Source organism: Amblyomma maculatum, unplaced genomic scaffold (assembly GCF_055883805.1).
Source record: "Amblyomma maculatum isolate TAMU_Amacu unplaced genomic scaffold, ASM5588380v1 scaffold_19, whole genome shotgun sequence".
In the NCBI taxonomy this organism is placed as follows: domain Eukaryota; kingdom Metazoa; phylum Arthropoda; class Arachnida; order Ixodida; family Ixodidae; genus Amblyomma; species Amblyomma maculatum.
This window is the reverse complement of record NW_028146744.1, coordinates 10,331,711-10,348,626: the sequence shown is the minus strand read 5'-3', so window position 1 is coordinate 10,348,626 and position 16,916 is coordinate 10,331,711. Positions and strand designations below refer to the sequence as shown.

Sequence of the window (16,916 nt, the reverse complement as noted above, 5' to 3'; positions counted from 1 at the left end):
GATTTGTCGAACCTGTTTTGTGTAATGTTAATTTGGTTCTGCATCTGATCTAATCGTTGCTTAATCATTGCGTTCTCCTTTCTTATTCCTTTTAGCTCGGCTAGAATTTCTGTTCTTTCCTCATCTAGCTGTTTTTGGGAGGGCAATGCTGGCCAGCTCACCTGATCAAGGTCTTTTTTCTTCTCTTCATTCTTCTTCTCCCAGGCGCCTGGCTTGCTTTTCTTCGCTGGCTTCTTGAGTTCCGTGTTGGCCTCCGACCTGGACTGGGACCTGGACCGCTCACGCGATGTTTCTTCCTCCCTGTCCGAACTGAACCACCTCTGATGCTTCTTCATGATGCCACTCGTTTCTGGGCGGCTCTGACGTGACTTTGGATGTCCCTTTGTCTTCTTTGTGATCTCCTTGAGCTTGCTTCGGCAGCCGGCGGCTCCAGTCTCATGTGCTCCTCCACAGAGAGCGCATTGGAGTTCGCACTCGTGACTTTCCTCCGGATCTTGCTTGTTGCATCTTCTGCATGCCCTGATAGACGGGTTCGGGCATACGTCTGTTCGGTGTCCTGGCTTTCGGCAGGTGTAGCAAAATTGCTTCGTTGGCTTGTACGGCTCGCATGGGATCTCTCCCCCATAGTAGTACACCCACTTCGGTACGATTGGCCCCTCAAAGACAATGAGGGCCGACTTGGACTTGCCCATTGCTCTGGCCGCGATAATTTTCACGCCCTGGGTCCTGACGAACAGGTTCTCCATTAATTCCTTCTCCGTTGCCCCGGGGTTGATGCCATGGGCCACCCCTTTGAGGTACTCTTCCGGTGTAGTCATAAAAGCGTTGACCGGATGGTCTTTTCCCTCGAAATTCAAGCTTCGGATGCTCATCATGCGCTCCGCCATCTGTATGTCTGGGGTGCTGGTGACGATGATGTTGGATCCCGGTCGAAGGCGGACCAACAAGTCTTTCAGACGAAAATTCTGTGGATCTCCGCAGGCTTGCGCTATAGCCTTGGCTACTTGGGGTGTTGTCAAGTTCTTCACCACCAGACCGTGATGGGGTCTGAGGATCACCTTAGCGTCATTCATCGGCAGTGGTTTCGCGCGCCTGAGTCGCCACTCCGCCTTTAAAACGGTTCGAATTTCGCGCTCCCTCCTCCGCGCCGGGCCGGCGTCCTCTCAGAACAGGCGCGTCAGCTACGTCGTGACGTTGGCTGGAATCCTGCACGGTGGCGCTGCCTCCGCGGCCTCCCCGGCTGCTCTCCGCGCCGCTCGCCATCTTGGATTCATGTACCGCCGCAGCGGCCATCTTGGCTGGTGGCGCCGTCGTCGCCGTCTCACCCACTTGAGTGTTTGCTGTCGTATTCTCGGTAATCTTGGCCTGACGCTCCCGTTTTTTCGCTTCTTTCTGCCATAGTCTCGAAACTACGGTTGTCCACTCGCCTTGAAAGGTGTTTTCCGTGGTATTCGTGTCAGTGGTCTCGATGGTGTTGCAGCCGGCGTTCCGCCTGTTTCCCCGTCGGGTGGAGGCAGGTTCGGGCACGGTGTGGTGTCCATCGATAGATCTTGGCCTTGGGTGCCGTCCATTCTCGAGCGAAATGTTGGCCTGGATGGACCTCCTTTGTCTAGATCCTCGCCCCCGCGGTGGCTGCCGCCAGCCGCAGGGCGCTCTCGGTTCCACTCGCTCCTCCGCTGCCGCGCTAAGCCTAACGCCGGCGTAGTCGATGGAAGTGCTGCGATAATCGAAAAATCGGTGGTCCGCTCACCAAAAAGTTGGTACTGTCAGACTCCTGTCATGTTCCGATCTTCGCTTGTTAATTTGAAGGTGGTCCGATGGAAGTTGGCACCGCAATAGGCTCTTTTGTCGGGAGCCGAAGTGGACGCGTCCGCCCTGTCCGGCGTCAGTAGTTTGTCTCTTTCGAAGAACAGCCAGTCTGTTTGTCGCTTCTGGCCAGCTGTGTTCAAGAAAACAGAATAAAGAAAATGGCAATGAGGATTTTAAGGGATGCAAGTTTGCAGAAAACATTTTACACTAAGACCACTCATTTCCATATTTCACCAATGTTTACCAATGTTGGTCATACGGCATGTCTCTGGCAGGTGGTAGCTGGCAGGTGATATGGCCAGGTAGTGATTGGTTGGTGCCTTGTGTTATGCCATGAGATCACGTAATGTAGGCCAAACTGGCAGAAGCTACCAACTTGGGCAGCAGTTTTGAGATGAGGGGCCAGACATGCTACTCCAAGGCCATGCAGGCATGTTCATACAGCTTGGTTAAAGCAGGGCTTCAAATCTATTTCGGTGGCCTTTCACATAAATGTGGCACGTTACAACTGCATGCTAATGAGCATATGCGAACAGAAACTGAAGTGAAAACAGAAGTGGTAGTGCACCAAAGCATCTGGTTTAACCACACTGAATTGGCTATATATTTTGTGTGTAAGTAGTTGTTCCAACCACTTAACTGAAAAACCTAGAAGCATGAACGGAGCTCTATGTGCTGGAATGAACACCATAAGACTGGGGAGAAGGCAATGCAAAAATAAGCGCTTGCTTTTTAGCAAACCCACACTTCATAAACTTTTGCCCAGGGTGGTACAGAAACCTCAGAAGGAAAACTGAGCACACAAACGAACATTTTTCCCCCCCCCCCCCCGCCGTGCTTTAGCATCATATTGTTACTGGGATATCCTTAATGTAACTGGCGCTGCAATGGGCTGAACTCGACGCCAAGACTTCAGTAGCCATGCAGCATCCACTCTGTCAGCGTCGTCTTCTTTCTCAATGCTTTGTAGTGCCCGCGTTCCTCGGTCGTCATCTTTGTCTGTGAGCACATATCGGTGGAGGTTGCGGGTTCGACACAATCTGACGCTGGATCTCCGCAGTGGCCGTCACCTCGAAACCGTCACGGTGACAACCGAAGTGGCTCCATCTACCTCCGCAACTCCAACCATTGTCGTAGCCCACCCCCGTGACCCTGGCCCATTCTGCGGTACAGATGAGGTTGATGTCGAACACTGGCTTTCGCTTTATGAGCGTGTTAGCCAGCACAACAGGTGGGACGCCACGTCGATGCTGGCCAATGTCGTCTTCTATCTCACTGGCACAGCACACGTGTGGTTCGAAATGCACCAAGCAGATATTCCCTCCTGAGATGTTTGCAAACAAAAACTCCATGACCTGTCCGGAAAACCGGTTGGCCGTCAACTTGCCGCCAAGAGGGACCTTGCCACACGGGCCCAGACATCTATCGAGCCTTATATCACCTATATACAAGACATTCTGGCTCTCTGTCGAAAAGTTGATAAAGACATGACAGAACCTGATAAGGTGGGGCACATCCTCAAAGGCATAGCCGATGATGCCTTCAATCTTCCAATCTGTCGGGACTGTTCTACGGTTGACTCCATTCTGCAAGTTTGTTGACGTTTCGAGCAGGCCAAACAAAGACGCATTGCACATTGCTTCGACCGGCTCCCCAACACCGCCCCTAGCTCCATGTGCAAGGATCTGCCAACCCTAAGGCAGCCTTCCAACACTGAAAACGTGACCCGCATCGTACGTCGCGAACTGGAAGCGCTCGCTCCTGCTGCATCCAACCCGCCCTCCTCAGACAGCAACCTAGCAACGATATCCGTTATTCAACGGTCATCTGTCAGGAGGTTGCCAACATGGGTGTCCCCTGTAGCCGCACCGTGGAACACCAGAGTTCGAGTCCCGTCCCTCCCTTGGTCGTCACCGCTACGCCTCGCAACACCTACACGGCACTCTACAGATACCGCAATCCTGATGAGTGGCGCACCCCTAACGATAGGCCGATCTGTTTCACGTGCTCGCGTATTGGCCACATCTCTCGCCACTGCCGCAGGTCTTCACCACCTCGACGTTTCACTTACGTTTACCGCTACTCAGATTACAGTCACCGCCGTTTCTCGCCTCGTTATGAGCCGCCCAGCACCAATACCACTCCACCTTCTCCTGCATCCAGTCCAGACGATATGAACGTGCACATAGCTCGAGAGCGTGATGGACATCTGGATGACCAGGGCTATGCTTTTGGTGCTTGTCTGATCAGCAGCCCAGACAAAGCAGTGCAGTTTTTCCACAGACCAGTTCTCTACTGTACACTTGGGGCACCCATACAGCAGCTCCTTTTCAGTCAAACAAAGATTAAAACTGCTTTCTCAGCTTTTCATAGCCATACTTGCAGTTTAGAACAGAACAACAAATCTATGTAAAGAGCATAATGCTTTGAAAACCCAGTTTCTCATGCAGAGACAAGCAGACAGCTGAGGTTGTTATGCTTACATTTGGACTTGCAAGCAATGAAACAGGAACACCACCAACCTTGCTCGCTGCAAGTAACTGCATCTCAGCACTCTCGGCCTGAGATACATTTAAATCGGTACCAGAGTTTTGCATTTTCCATTCGTTGAGCACGCCTCATTGACTGAACATGGCCAGGTACAGTGAAATCTCGTTACTACAAACACCACATTAACAAAGTTTTCAAATTAATGAATTTTTTAAGAATCCCAGGCAGATTTGCTATGTTTTGAATGTAAAACTATTTCAGAATTACGAATTTCAAAATAGTGTATATTTCAGAATAACGAAAGTATTTTATTTCTTCTTCTATAATTTTGGAACATCAGTATTACGAATTCGGCTGAAATTAACAGCGCCGCAGCTTGCAACTCTTGCGTGAAACGAAACAGAAACCGCTGTTTGTGTGTATGGTCCGTGGGCTGTAGCTATCATCATCAGGACATCTAGGACCAGCTTCTAGCGCCACCATGAAGCTATGGTTATGGTGAGGTGGCGCGACCGCGCATTCCGCCGCTTGGAGAAAACGCGCCTTCGGTTCATGCCGCCGCCACTGGTCGCCGCTGTGGCGCTGCTGTCAGCTCTTCGATGCATTCTCTCCGGCGCACGCCGGTTCGTTCGTTCTTGTTTGCCTGTAGATGCTGCTTGAGCTGTGGTGCTATTTTTCAATCGGCTTTGCCCTAGCTCAGGTTATCCTGTTTTGTTTGGTGCCTATGTAGTTTTTCTTGCCGAGGTGCTAGTGGGAGTATGTAGTACATGTGCATACTTTTCTGTTTCTCTTGCGTTTAGAAACCCCCCGCTAAAAAAAAAAAAAATGAAAGAATCGTTGTCAGGCAAAATTACCGTCAATTGCTAAACAAAAAAATTAATGAAAGCATCGTTGTCAGGCAAAAGGCCAGTCAATTGCTAAAAAAAATTAATGAAAGCATCGTTGTCAGGCTAAAGGCCAGTCAATTGCTAAAAAAAAATTAGTGAGAGCATTGTTGACAGGCAAAAGGCCAGTCAATTGTTAAAAAAAATTAATGAGAGCATCGTTGTCAGGCAAAAGGCCAGTGAATTGCTAAAAAAAATTAATGAAAGCATTGTTGTCAGGCAAAAGGCCAGTCAATTGTTAAAAAAAATAATGAGAGCATCGTTGTCAGGCAAAAGGCCAGTGAATTGCTAAAAAAAATTAATGAAAGCATTGTTGTCAGGCAAAAGGCCAATCAATTGTTAAAAAAAATTAATGAAAGCATCGTTGTCAGGCAAAGGCCAGTCAATTGCTAAAAAAATTAATGAAAGCATTGTTGTCAGGCAAAAGGCCAGTCAATTGCTAAAACATAATAATGAAAGCACGGTTGTCACGCAAAATGCCAATCATTAACTAAAAAAAATCATGAAGCATTAATGTCAGGCAAAAGGCCAGTCAATTGCTAAAAAAAAAGATTAGTGACAGCATCATCCATGACCAGCTTCTTATATGTGCGAGACCTGAGTGAGGCAAATGAAGTTCTCAAAGACTGTGGCATCGAACACACATCTGACATCACTCAGGCCAGTTATTCAAGGCTGATATTTTATATCGTTGGATATGTGGCGAAGAAATGCATCGCTGGCACCAAATGTGAAGACTGATGCAGACAACTCCCAAGTCTCAAGAACGGAGCTGAGCGTGTCTTAATTACCAGTTGAAAGTCAGCGCTCGTTGTGGCGTCTTCTAATCTTGTGCTCCCGTCCACGTTCCGCGCTGTTACCTCAAGATGCATAACCAACATATGCCCAAGCTGCTATTCTAGTTAATTACCAGTGCAGTTGACATAGGCGGTCTTATGTTTCCATCAACCAATCTAAACGCCCCTGTGACATCCCATGAAAACACCTTTACTCGCTGTTTTAGTGCGCGTGAAATCCGAAGAGACAGCCTTATTGACTTGGTATCCATTCTCCAAATGACCAAACTGCAGCTGGTTGGTTGTCACGGACATATTAAATTTGTGACAAAGTGATCAAGTTCTATGTTCTCAGCAGACTACACCTGAAGACGCAGAATTCATTTTCAAAAGAAAGGCAAGGGAGAATGAAACTGTTGAAACTGAGGTGGGTTGTTTAATTTGCTATTTGGTTGTGAGCAGTTGCGTCTGGAAATTGTGTTTATTCTACCTGCATTACATGTATATTTGAGGCCATCAACAGCAACCTCAACATTGTGATATTTCACTTTTCTTTCCAGCATTCTTGCCCTTAAGTGCAATAAACAAAACTTTGCTTATCCATGAGAGGTTTTTGTGAATAAAACTGCAATTTGTTCCTTCTGTACTTATAATACCGTTTCACATCGCATGTTGCACGTTCTGGCTATCATCTGGCTAAAAATTGCACTTTCCCACTTTAGACGCACCGGAAATTCGCAGACAACAAAGAATAGAAATTAGCCTGATGCCTGCGTACTGTGCGACGTAACCGCACGTTAAATAATCGCTTGTCATCTGCATTCTCTGTAATCTTCGACTGCAACGCCCCTCAGCCCGAGTCGCTTTGGCTTTTTTAAAACTCACGACACCAAACCAAGATATTTAGCTTTATAACTTCGACCACTGTGCCCATCGGTAAATGATGTAATGCATCTTCAGACCAAAACTTCGTCATTTAAGCAGCATTTAGTAGCACGACAAGCAAAACAACCGGCACAGCCGCATCGCCCGCTTTCACGGTGCCAAAGAGCATATTAGCAGTCGACGTCACTCCTGACTTGCCTATTTTGCTTACCTGGTTAAAATATTTCAAGTGGTAACAATAATTTTAACATTTTGTTGGTATGACTGCGCAGCAATCGCACCAAAGTTTACCCCAGCCACGGCCCGTCTCGAGGGGGAGCGCGCGCTCTCCCTCGAGACCGGCCGTGCCCCAGCGCGAGCCGAGCATGCATCGAAGTGCTGAGAGCAGCGCCACCTACGAGAGGCATGAAATGTAGGAGCGGCGCTCGCGTCACCTAACCTTTCTAGCCACCATAGCTATGGTTTATTACGCAGTAGCCAGCAGGCCTAGCTGCCTGCGTTTTTTTCTTCCTGTGTTGTGTGCCATACGCGGCTCGGGTCGTTCACGCATGCGGGGCGGTATTTTAGTTGTTTTTTTTTTGCCGCAGATTATCTTATTGCGAAGTTTGTGCGAGATTGGAGACATTAGCCAGCGAAGTGCCAAGAAGATATGAACGCAGCTGCTTTCACTGCAAGGAATCGACGCAGGGAAAAAGTGATTCGGCCTCTACAGACAGCGAGCATTGCCCCATCGACTGCCGCGATCATTATGAAAGACCGAGACAAGATTTTCAAAGTTCAGGGAGCATTGAAGATGGGGTCATAGAGACCTTTGATGTTTTTTTTTGTTTTGTTTTGTTTTGTTTTTTTTTTTTTGCACATGGACAAAGTCTGTACTTTCATCGCTCGATGCAATCACGCATGAAATGAGTGAGGTGTTCCGGAAAGTTGAAGGTGTATGTGCTGTAGTGGTGTAATGTAGTGCGCAGTCGTGTTTGTTGCACGCAGCAGAAGAAAATAATTGATTTCTTCAAATAAATCAGCTCTGAGTTAGTGCAACATTTTCACTTGAGGTTTTACTTGTCTACACATGTGCCTACTGCCAAGGTATGTCATTTTCATACTTAGGTATGACCACTGTCTTATAATCGCAAAATTTTCATTAAAACGATATTTCAAAACAACGAATAATTTTTTGCGCTCCTGCGGGATTCATTATATCGGGATTTGACTGAAGCTCCAAAACATCCGTGCACAACAGAGAAACAGACACCTTTGTGCCATTTCTCTGCCAAAAATCCACGGATTTAAGTACTGCCCTCATGCTTAGCGAGATATCTTTCTGCCCAGATGTGTCACTGAAGTGTTTTAAGGTGAAAGCCTTTAACAGCTCAAGAGTGGCATCGGCAGAAAGTGTGCGCCGATGATAAAGTCGGTGATGTGTAAGAGTGAGAAAGCTCCTCCCCTCTTTCCCCTTCGTCTCTTTTCCTCCCTCTATCAGGAGACCAAAGAGAGAGAGAGTGCCCTTCTCCCTCTATAGACAGAGTCTCTGTCGAGGAATCAGGAGCGTTCAAAGTATCGTAGCAGCGCGACCAAAAGGCTTCCGCTTCGCTGCATGTAAGGTGACCTGACCTAAGTGTTCCCCTGAAATTTTTCTATCAAGAACAAGCAATCTCATAAAATGTTTTCTCGTATCTTAGAAACGAGAGTATTAGTGCAGCTGACAATTACCTCACAACCAGCAGCAAACCAAAGCTCTGCCATGAGCAGTGCAGAAGCGAATGTGGCGGCACTTTATTGAGTGGCAGAGAAGAGCACTGTAATCACAGCACATTCAGATGCACAAAGCAAGCTGTCATGTCGTATTTTTTAAACTTCTCAGGCTTTCATTTTTGTCCGGTAAAAAGTGCTACGCGAAGGCTACCTCGTTAGCATTTCGGTCAGGCCATTCTCGCAATGCTTGAAAACTTCCCCGCTGGCACCTGAGAGTTTAAGCAATATTTAAATGTTAGTTTATGTTGACTACTTTCGAAGTAGGCAGAAAAAAAAAAAACAGCACTAGGTGGTATTTTAAATACAGAAATGTTGTGGGCATTCCCAATCCCCTGCCCCCTTTATAACGCAGAGCGTAATTATAACGCGAGTTATGCGCGCTGTAAAGGAGGTTAGTGGAAGAGAGGGCACACTGGACAGGCCACCCCCCCACCGCCTCCCAGTCTCCCGCAGTGACGCTGCCCAGTCTCCCGCTCTTTCCTCCCGGCGTTATTACGCGCTGGCGTTAAAATGGGGGCAGGAGATTGTGAATCCCCACAATGCTCACTTGAATAAAAAGACAAAATGACAAGTAGGTATTTATAAAATATTGGCCCACCTTAGCTGGGACAACTGCATAAACTTTACAGTCACTAGCCTCCTGCAGTGCTCAACACAGAACTCACCATTGGGGCTGCTGGAGCTGTGCTTGGCTGAGCCAGCTACTGAAGGCGGTGGGGTAAGCAGACCAAACCTCTACCTGACTCCCCAAAGGACCTGTGTGTCCGATGGAGTGCGTGTGCCACCCAGGGCCCACATGCTGCCTGCCATCCACGATGAGCCTTGATGCAGGCGCAGCTTGGGAGGCCACAGCAATGACGACGCCGAGCCATTAGGCATGCCACATTCACTCGTGCCACCTACTTGCCCAGCTCCTTCAGATGCTGCCTGCAGGCTTGTTGGCTTCGACCACGTGCCTGTACAAGCAACAAACAAGAAGAAAAACAGATAGATGTACTTTTCTTTTTCCCGAGTTGGCAGCACCTGCCGATCGAGGCTTCAGACACACCTGTTTTTCTGTCTTACCCCACTTACCCCTTCGCACTAAAATAGTCTTTTGAAACTTGCATTAGGCAATTTTCAAGCAGCAGAACTGAGGTGAACTAAGCATCATTGTCTCAAGCCGTTATTGTGCGGTTATTTACATGCTGCTAAATTTAAATATAAAAGGTGCTACATGTTTTTCGGACATAGCTTACAACCTAAACTTGCACGACGCTGAGTCATCCATTCCTTAGGGTTCAGTGTAAGAGCATGAATTAAATTTCGGACGCATCGCACCTAATGCCACAGTTCTACCTCTGACATTATTTGCGTTGCACATTTAAAAGGGTTCAAGGCCTTTGAATTTTTTTTTTTTTTTTTGAAAATCAAGGATTTAAAGGGTTTGTGCAAATCCTGCAGTAAAAGGACTGTGGCACGGCGCCAAACACCAATCAGACGTAGGGGTTTTGACGATTTCTGACTGCAGTCTTCGCATATACTAATCTCGCAATGAAGCGCTGCTCTGGATGGAGACGTGTTGTCTGTATAGGCTAGCACAAGGCATGATGTGCACCTATCCTTAGAGAGCAGGCTAACATGGTATTCTTCGAAGGTAAGTACTTGTGTTTAAACACGTGAAAAGACAGCAAAGAAGAGCAGGGGAGCACAGGGGGCAAAAAAAATCATGAGCGCAATAAAATGGTGGCCTTGTTCAGAATGAACGCTGCAAAGCCAAAGCAGCCACAGCTGGTCAGGCTCTGGTCAGCTGCTGAACCTATGATGCTGATGGTGCTAGCGTGGCCATTAATAGTGATGCTGACTATTAGGATACAGTTGCAGATTCCGCCATGCCAGCTGCAACCGTGCCAGTTCCACAAAAGCTATTCTTGCATTGGCAGAGGCAACTTTTGGAAGATACAGGGCTTTGGTAGTACAAATGGGAAGTCCAGAGAGAGAGAAAAAAAAATTGGAAGCCTCATGGGCAAATTGGGAGGGTTGGCAGGTGCAATATACTGTGCGATATTAGTGTACATCGAAGAATATCAAGTGATCGAAATTTCCAGAGCCCTCCACTAAAGCGTACATTGTAGCCTAAGTCGCTTTGGGATGTTAAATCCTCTAAAACCTAAAACAATCATTTATACACGCAAAAAAAGGTTTTTTTATTATTTTGCAAAAATATTTGCTGTCCTATAAAGGGTTAATTGGAAAGAAACATGCAGACCAAACCAACTAAATGAAGTATTACAGATTGGCTATTGCTTATTCAACTCTTTTTGGCTTCGAGGACAGCTAGATCAATGCCAGTTTCCTTTTTCATTTTTGATGGCATGATCATCAAATTTACATCTTTGTTGTTAATCAGCACGGAGACCAATTAACTGGTCTTGTATTGCACAAGAATGGCTACATAGGAAAAATGCTGATGGTTCATCATGAATAAAATGGACAGAAACAAAGAACCAAATGCAGTGCCGACATTTCAGCGAAGTCCCTGCTTTGTTCCACTTTTACAGCCATCTTTCTATTATTAATATACGGGTAGAATTCCTTAATTCGAGGCATTACAAGTGTGCTGTCATAAGATATACTACTTTGAACACCTTTATTTAATCCTGATCTGCAGCTGTTAAGCATGCACTATGATTTCAGTGCATCTAATTAGAAATAGTAATCACACTCGCAGAAAGCAAGTTTAAGGGGACTAGCAACTGAGTGAAACGTGACACAAGATCATGATGCAAACGAGAAGATGAAAGGCAACAATGCACTCTCGTTTTATCATGCACTCTCGTTTTATCACTACACCCCCCTATCGCTCTTCTCGTGTCGACCATCAACATAAGACTGGATCTATTTTTTGCCGTACTGACACTTTTTTGCATTCTTTCATTCCTCCCACATCGAAAGAGTGGAACCACCTTCCCGCTGCCGTGGCTTGTATACAGGATTATACTGCTTATCGTCAGTCTCTGATGACGATGCTTTTATCTGATGCGAATAGTTAGTTTCTTTGTTGCTTGTTATTTTCTTCGTTTTTATTACTTTTTTTTCTGCTATGTTTGTTCAGTTTCTTGCGTTGCATTTGTTACAGTTGTTGTTTCTGTACTTTTTCGAATACTGTGTGTTGCTACATTTTAACTACGTTGTTGTGCCGCCTTTAACAAAAAATAATTTTTTTCTTGCGTTGTTTGCTTGCCCACTCCCCTCTGTAATGCCTCGGCGCTTGAGGGTATTGAAAATAAATAAATAAATAAATGAATTCCTTTGCATTGCCAGTGAAGTGTTTTGAGCTTGTGTCAGTAGATGGCACTACAGTGTTTTGCATTTATTGTTGTGAAGCAGTAACCATCGTGCACTAAACCCGTTGCCGGCAAAGTGTGCACTGCAATGTTGCAATGTTTTTGGCTGTTCGAAGTGCAACAAACACTGTGCTAAAGAAAAACTGTACTAATTACTGTCTGGCAGCCACTTCTACCAACGTGCAATGTTATTCCAGCCACAACACTGCGAATGCCCTTTGTAAAAACAGCAGCAGCAGCAGCAGCAGCAGCCAACTCACTAGTGGTCCACGACCGTTCACTCTCGGGGGATATGTGCAGGTCGCTCATCCTGTCGGAAAGGTCTGTCAGACGTGCTGAGCGACGAGAGGACTTCGTCTGCCAGCTGTATGTGCTCCGCCTGTCTCCGAAGTCACTCTGGCCAATGTGCTGAGAACCCTCGTCCCAGCTGGGCAGGTATTCCGCTGAACTGAGGCTCACACCACTAGAGGCACAGGGGCTCGAAGATGACAGGCTGCCTGCACCCGAGCCAACCAGCTTCCTGGGGAAATCCAACACAAGTGCCGCCCAGGGGGAAATCTGTATGCTGTCACAATGACTGCTTCTGCTAGGCTTAGTACTGCGAGACACTTAAAAGAAAGTAGGAAGAGTGAATCCTGCTGGAAGCTAGGAGATCATAATCAAGAGCAAAAGTGACTTCCTGAATTCGTGATGGAAACTGAAAAAGGCAATGCACTCAAACCTCACTGCAATTAAATTCAATTTAAAGAAATCCTGGATGTAATGAATTATTTCAGTCTTCGAAACCTCATACTCACTGAACACCGTATAGTACTTTTAGCATCAAAGCGTAATGAAATTTCACTGCTGAAATGAATTGAACCTGAGCCTAAATTGTAATACAAGTTCAAATGATTGAGCTGAGTGCATACATTTAAAGACGCATTGGAACGGGAAATGTGATGATAAAGATACTAGTGGCCAGCGCGCAGCCTGCTTCCGCCATCTGGGATAATACAGGCAAGGCCGGAGAACGTGACTTCGAGTGAAACCACTACAAAGCTCTAGTGTCGGGGCAACCAGTCACCCACACCAGCCCGCACAGCTGATGTGGCCGTGTTGCTTGCAATCTGCATCGATGGATGTATGTCGAACTCCCTGTGCTCAAAGCTAGTGTGCTATGTTTACCCAAAACCCCGTAAGAGGACAAGGTGTCAGTTGCCTTCGGCACACCCATGACCTTAGAGCTCACTATTGTGTCCTCAAAGCAAATAGCCTTGCCTCTCTACAATGAGCACAAGGAAACCAAAATGCACATTCTTGCACTTATGATAGAAAAGCGGCGAAGTGCACAGTAGGCTTGATTTTATTTTACTGCGTGCCAACTAAAAGAATCCTTCTCTCTCTCTCTAATATGAAAAAAGGGGCGGGGAAAAAAATGTGCCCACAATGGGGCTGCGACAGCGGCGGACACGCCATCATAAGGGGGGATGAGGGTCTTAAAAACTTTTTTTTTATTTCTTAACCTATCTTGCTGAAAATTGCCATGGTGATATATCTTTGAATGGTGATTCCAAATATGTATTTAGATTTGAAATACCTCATCTAGACATGAAAATATGGCAAGATAATGTACTGCGCATAGTGTCTTTTCTTACGGGCCATTACGGCAATTTCTTAATTAAAAAAACTGGTTTTAAAAATATGCTGTCATTTCCAAGAGCCTACTGCACATCCTAAAGCTAAGGAAATTTTTAAGAAGTCATTATATAGGTAATGAATGGATAACAAAGTTGGGAGAAAAAAGACAATGTGGGAGTAATTAGTTTACATCTGATCTAATTGCTAGTCTATCAGACTTTATCGAAAACGGAAAGCTTTAAGATGTAGCCGAGATTTTACTGAAAAAAATGATACCAAGTTCAATAAAATCCATGCATGCAAACATTATGAAAAGTTCCGTAAGGCAAGGCTTTTTACCAAATAAACAAAGCTGAGAAAACTGCATTCAAAGTTTTACTCACTGTGCCACTTTTGTTTTCCAATCACATGGAAAGATTTAATGCTTTAGCATGCAGCCCAGTTATTGGTGAACAAAATGACACCAAATTTACATAAATCTGTTCATGTAATGGCTGTGAAAATCTATGTATGGCATTGGCACTTGACAAAAAAAAGATGCTCAGAAAGTCACTTGCTACAGTCTCTGAATCTTCTGAATCTGATGCAGTGTGCAACCAGCACTACTACCTAATAAATGTGTCTGCTTTCTCTGATGCAACCAATAGTAGTGGCAACTGTTCCATTAGTTAAATCTGCCTTATTTGTTGTCCACAAGTGACGCTGACATCACCTGACGGCCGCTTTCAGCGCAGTTTGAAAAATTGGGTTGCACCGGCACTTTGCAGTACATGCGTCCTGCAATTTAAGCATTTCTTGATTTCGGGTCATCGCTGCTGGAACTACATTAGCTAAAACTTGACCTTTCGCTCTCCAAAATTGTCAAAATCGCACTTATAAGTCCTGCAAATTCCCTAGGTCTATTTTTGACGGAAGGAGGCCTACGCCGACCATAAGTGCGAGAATATGAACTGCTTTCACAAACATGCTTTTCGAAGCAAACGTGAAATTGTCAGTGTTAGGCTACTGTCCACTTCTCTCAGCAGCTCTGTGCCACAGCGCCGCAAAAACGAGACCTGCTCAGTCATGCCTCTCTAGGTGTAATTTCATGCCAATATAGTTTCAAAGTGTTCGACATGATCCGACGTATACGAATTACCATACACTGCCAATTGTCGCCCTTTCTTCAAAAATGAATTTCCGAAATTTGAGGGTTGACTTATAATGGGAGCTGACCAATGTGCAAATTCGTAATTGACCTATATGCATGGCTAAGTGCGTATCCTGCGCATTGAGCTAAAATGTCAAGAGTTGGGTAACAAATTTTATGAGGCATAAAGGCCGGAGCCTAAGGCAACACACAACTAATGACTCGTGGGCAAAACAGTCCTTTCTGCTTGGTCAAACTGGCACTGCCAACTAGACCCCCGTCTGGTTTGACATGGCTAGTTTTTGACTCTAAAGCATTGAAGGACTCCGATGCCTTGCTCCTTCCGTTCGGGATTTCACAGTGATGACATAAGACGATGACAATGCTAACACCCTCCCCACCCCACCCACATGCAGCTCACTCACTGTAAAACAGTTTGGATGAAGAAGGAAGAAATCCAAGCAAGATGCTTCCTTGGGACCACCTACCTGCTCCTGGCCTGGTGTCTGCAGGCTTCCTCATTGCCAGCGATGTTTGGCTGACGGAAGACCTTGCGTAGCCACCATTTTGAACGTTGCGATCAGGACTAGATATGGCTCCTCTGCTGGTGCGCTGCCTAAGTGTTGACGTACCATTCATCCTGGGTGCACTCGCTGTAGACTGTTGGCCATTAAATGGCCTGTTGTAGTCCCTCGATGGACTAGCTACAGAAGCTGGCATCCGCATGTCGGAAATGAAGCGGCCATCAGGTGAGGAGGAGAAGGCATCCCTCTGCTTGAAGAACAGTGAGTGAGTGAGTGAACTTTATTAACTGCTCGGGGATCTTTTTCTTCGCCTCTTCAACCGAGGCTGACGAGCGGTTGGCGCCCCCAGTCCAGGGCACCACTGGCTTTCGCCAGTTTGCGAGCTCTTGTGACCAGGTAGAGCTGAGCCTCCGGGTCAGAGCTGGCCAGCAAAGCCTCCCACTGTCTTTCATTTGGGTTTTCAATTTTTTGTAGTTGATGTGAGCTGCATTCCCATGTTATGTGGTACAGGGTAGGGGTCTTCCCGCACCACGGGCACTCGTCTCTGAATGTCGTGGGATGCATCATGTGTAATATGTGTAAATTAATGAAGGTGCCCGTCTGTAGCCGCCTCAGATCTATGGCCTCCTCGCTGCTGAGCTTTTTATGCGGCTCCGGATATACTTTCCGCAAGCCTCTATAGTGTTGTAGTATTGTGGTGTAGTCAGGGTCAAGCGGAATCAGGTCCTCTGTCCCGAGACTGTTGGGCGCACGGTAGGTTGCATGTCCTCGTGCTACCCTGTCTGCGTACAAATTCCCCGTGACCCCTGCATGCCCCGGAATCCACACTAGTGTTTGAGTGCATTGTTTTGTTGGCTCGCTTGTGGAAGAAAGGATTTGGTGCGCTACCTTAGATAATTTACCCCGTTGAAATTTTCTGCATGCGGATTGAGAGTCGGACAGTATCGTCAGACTCTCTCCCGTTTCTCTTCCTTGCCTAATGGCCAGTGCGATAGCCACTTCTTCTGCCTCCGTGACTGTACAGTTTTGGATCGAGGCGCTAACTACCTCCCGGCCTTCGCAGTCTGTGACCGTGGCTATTGCCCTCTTTGCGTTGGTTTCGTATAAGGCTGCGTCGGTGAACCTTGACGTGTCTTGTTGGCCAAAAGTTTTTTCATAATACTCTGCCCTTGCCTGCCTTCTTCCCGGGTGTAGGCAGGGGTCCATGTTTCTAGGTATGGGCCGAACTCGGTACCAATTTCTGACTTCCCGCGATACCTCTCTTGTCTTGTTATAAACCTGTAGGTGTGTGCTATATCCCAGTCTTTCCAACACCCGTCTTCCCGTCCTCGTTTGTAGAAGTCTGTTTAGCTGTGACTTGATTTGGGCTTCTGCTAATTCTTGTATTGTATTGTGCAGACCCAGAGCTGCTAGTTTGTGGTTCGGTGTGTTCTTGGGGAGCTTGAGTGCGGTCTTGATAGCCATTTTGATGATGACGTCCGCTCTGTCTTCCTCTCCTTTGGTCATATTGAAGTAGGGTAGAGCATACGCTACTCTGCTAATAACGAGGCTCCGGACAAGTTTGAGTGTGTCGGGCTCCTTCATCCCCATCTTTTTGCTGGTCACCCGTGCTATCATTCGGGCGACCTGCTGGGTCGAGGTCTTGAGAAGATTAAGCGTGTGTTGACACCTTTGATTCGATTGGAGCCACATCCCCAGGATCCTCACGGTTGTCTTTTCGG

General features: G+C 46.6%; 1 protein-coding gene across 2 annotated transcripts; it reads right to left on the bottom strand.

Moving 5' to 3' along the window:
- Window positions 1-1,587: 1,587 nt before the first annotated feature.
- LOC146171673 (uncharacterized) lies at window positions 1,588-15,397 on the bottom strand. 2 transcript variants are annotated; one of them, XM_084586434.1, is made up of 4 exons: window positions 15,160-15,397; window positions 12,183-12,419; window positions 9,262-9,552; window positions 1,588-1,939 (listed from the first exon to the last, which is right to left on the bottom strand). In XM_084586434.1, exons 1-3 carry the CDS (start codon window positions 15,395-15,397, stop codon window positions 9,332-9,334), a joined length of 696 nt encoding a protein of 231 aa, XP_084442560.1. In that variant the 3' UTR covers window positions 1,588-1,939; window positions 9,262-9,331. The 2 variants fall into 2 exon arrangements, with proteins under 2 accessions (XP_084442560.1, XP_084442561.1); XM_084586435.1 differs by lacking the exon at window positions 1,588-1,939 and adding an exon at window positions 6,946-8,805.
- Between the last annotated feature and the right edge of the window lie 1,519 nt (window positions 15,398-16,916).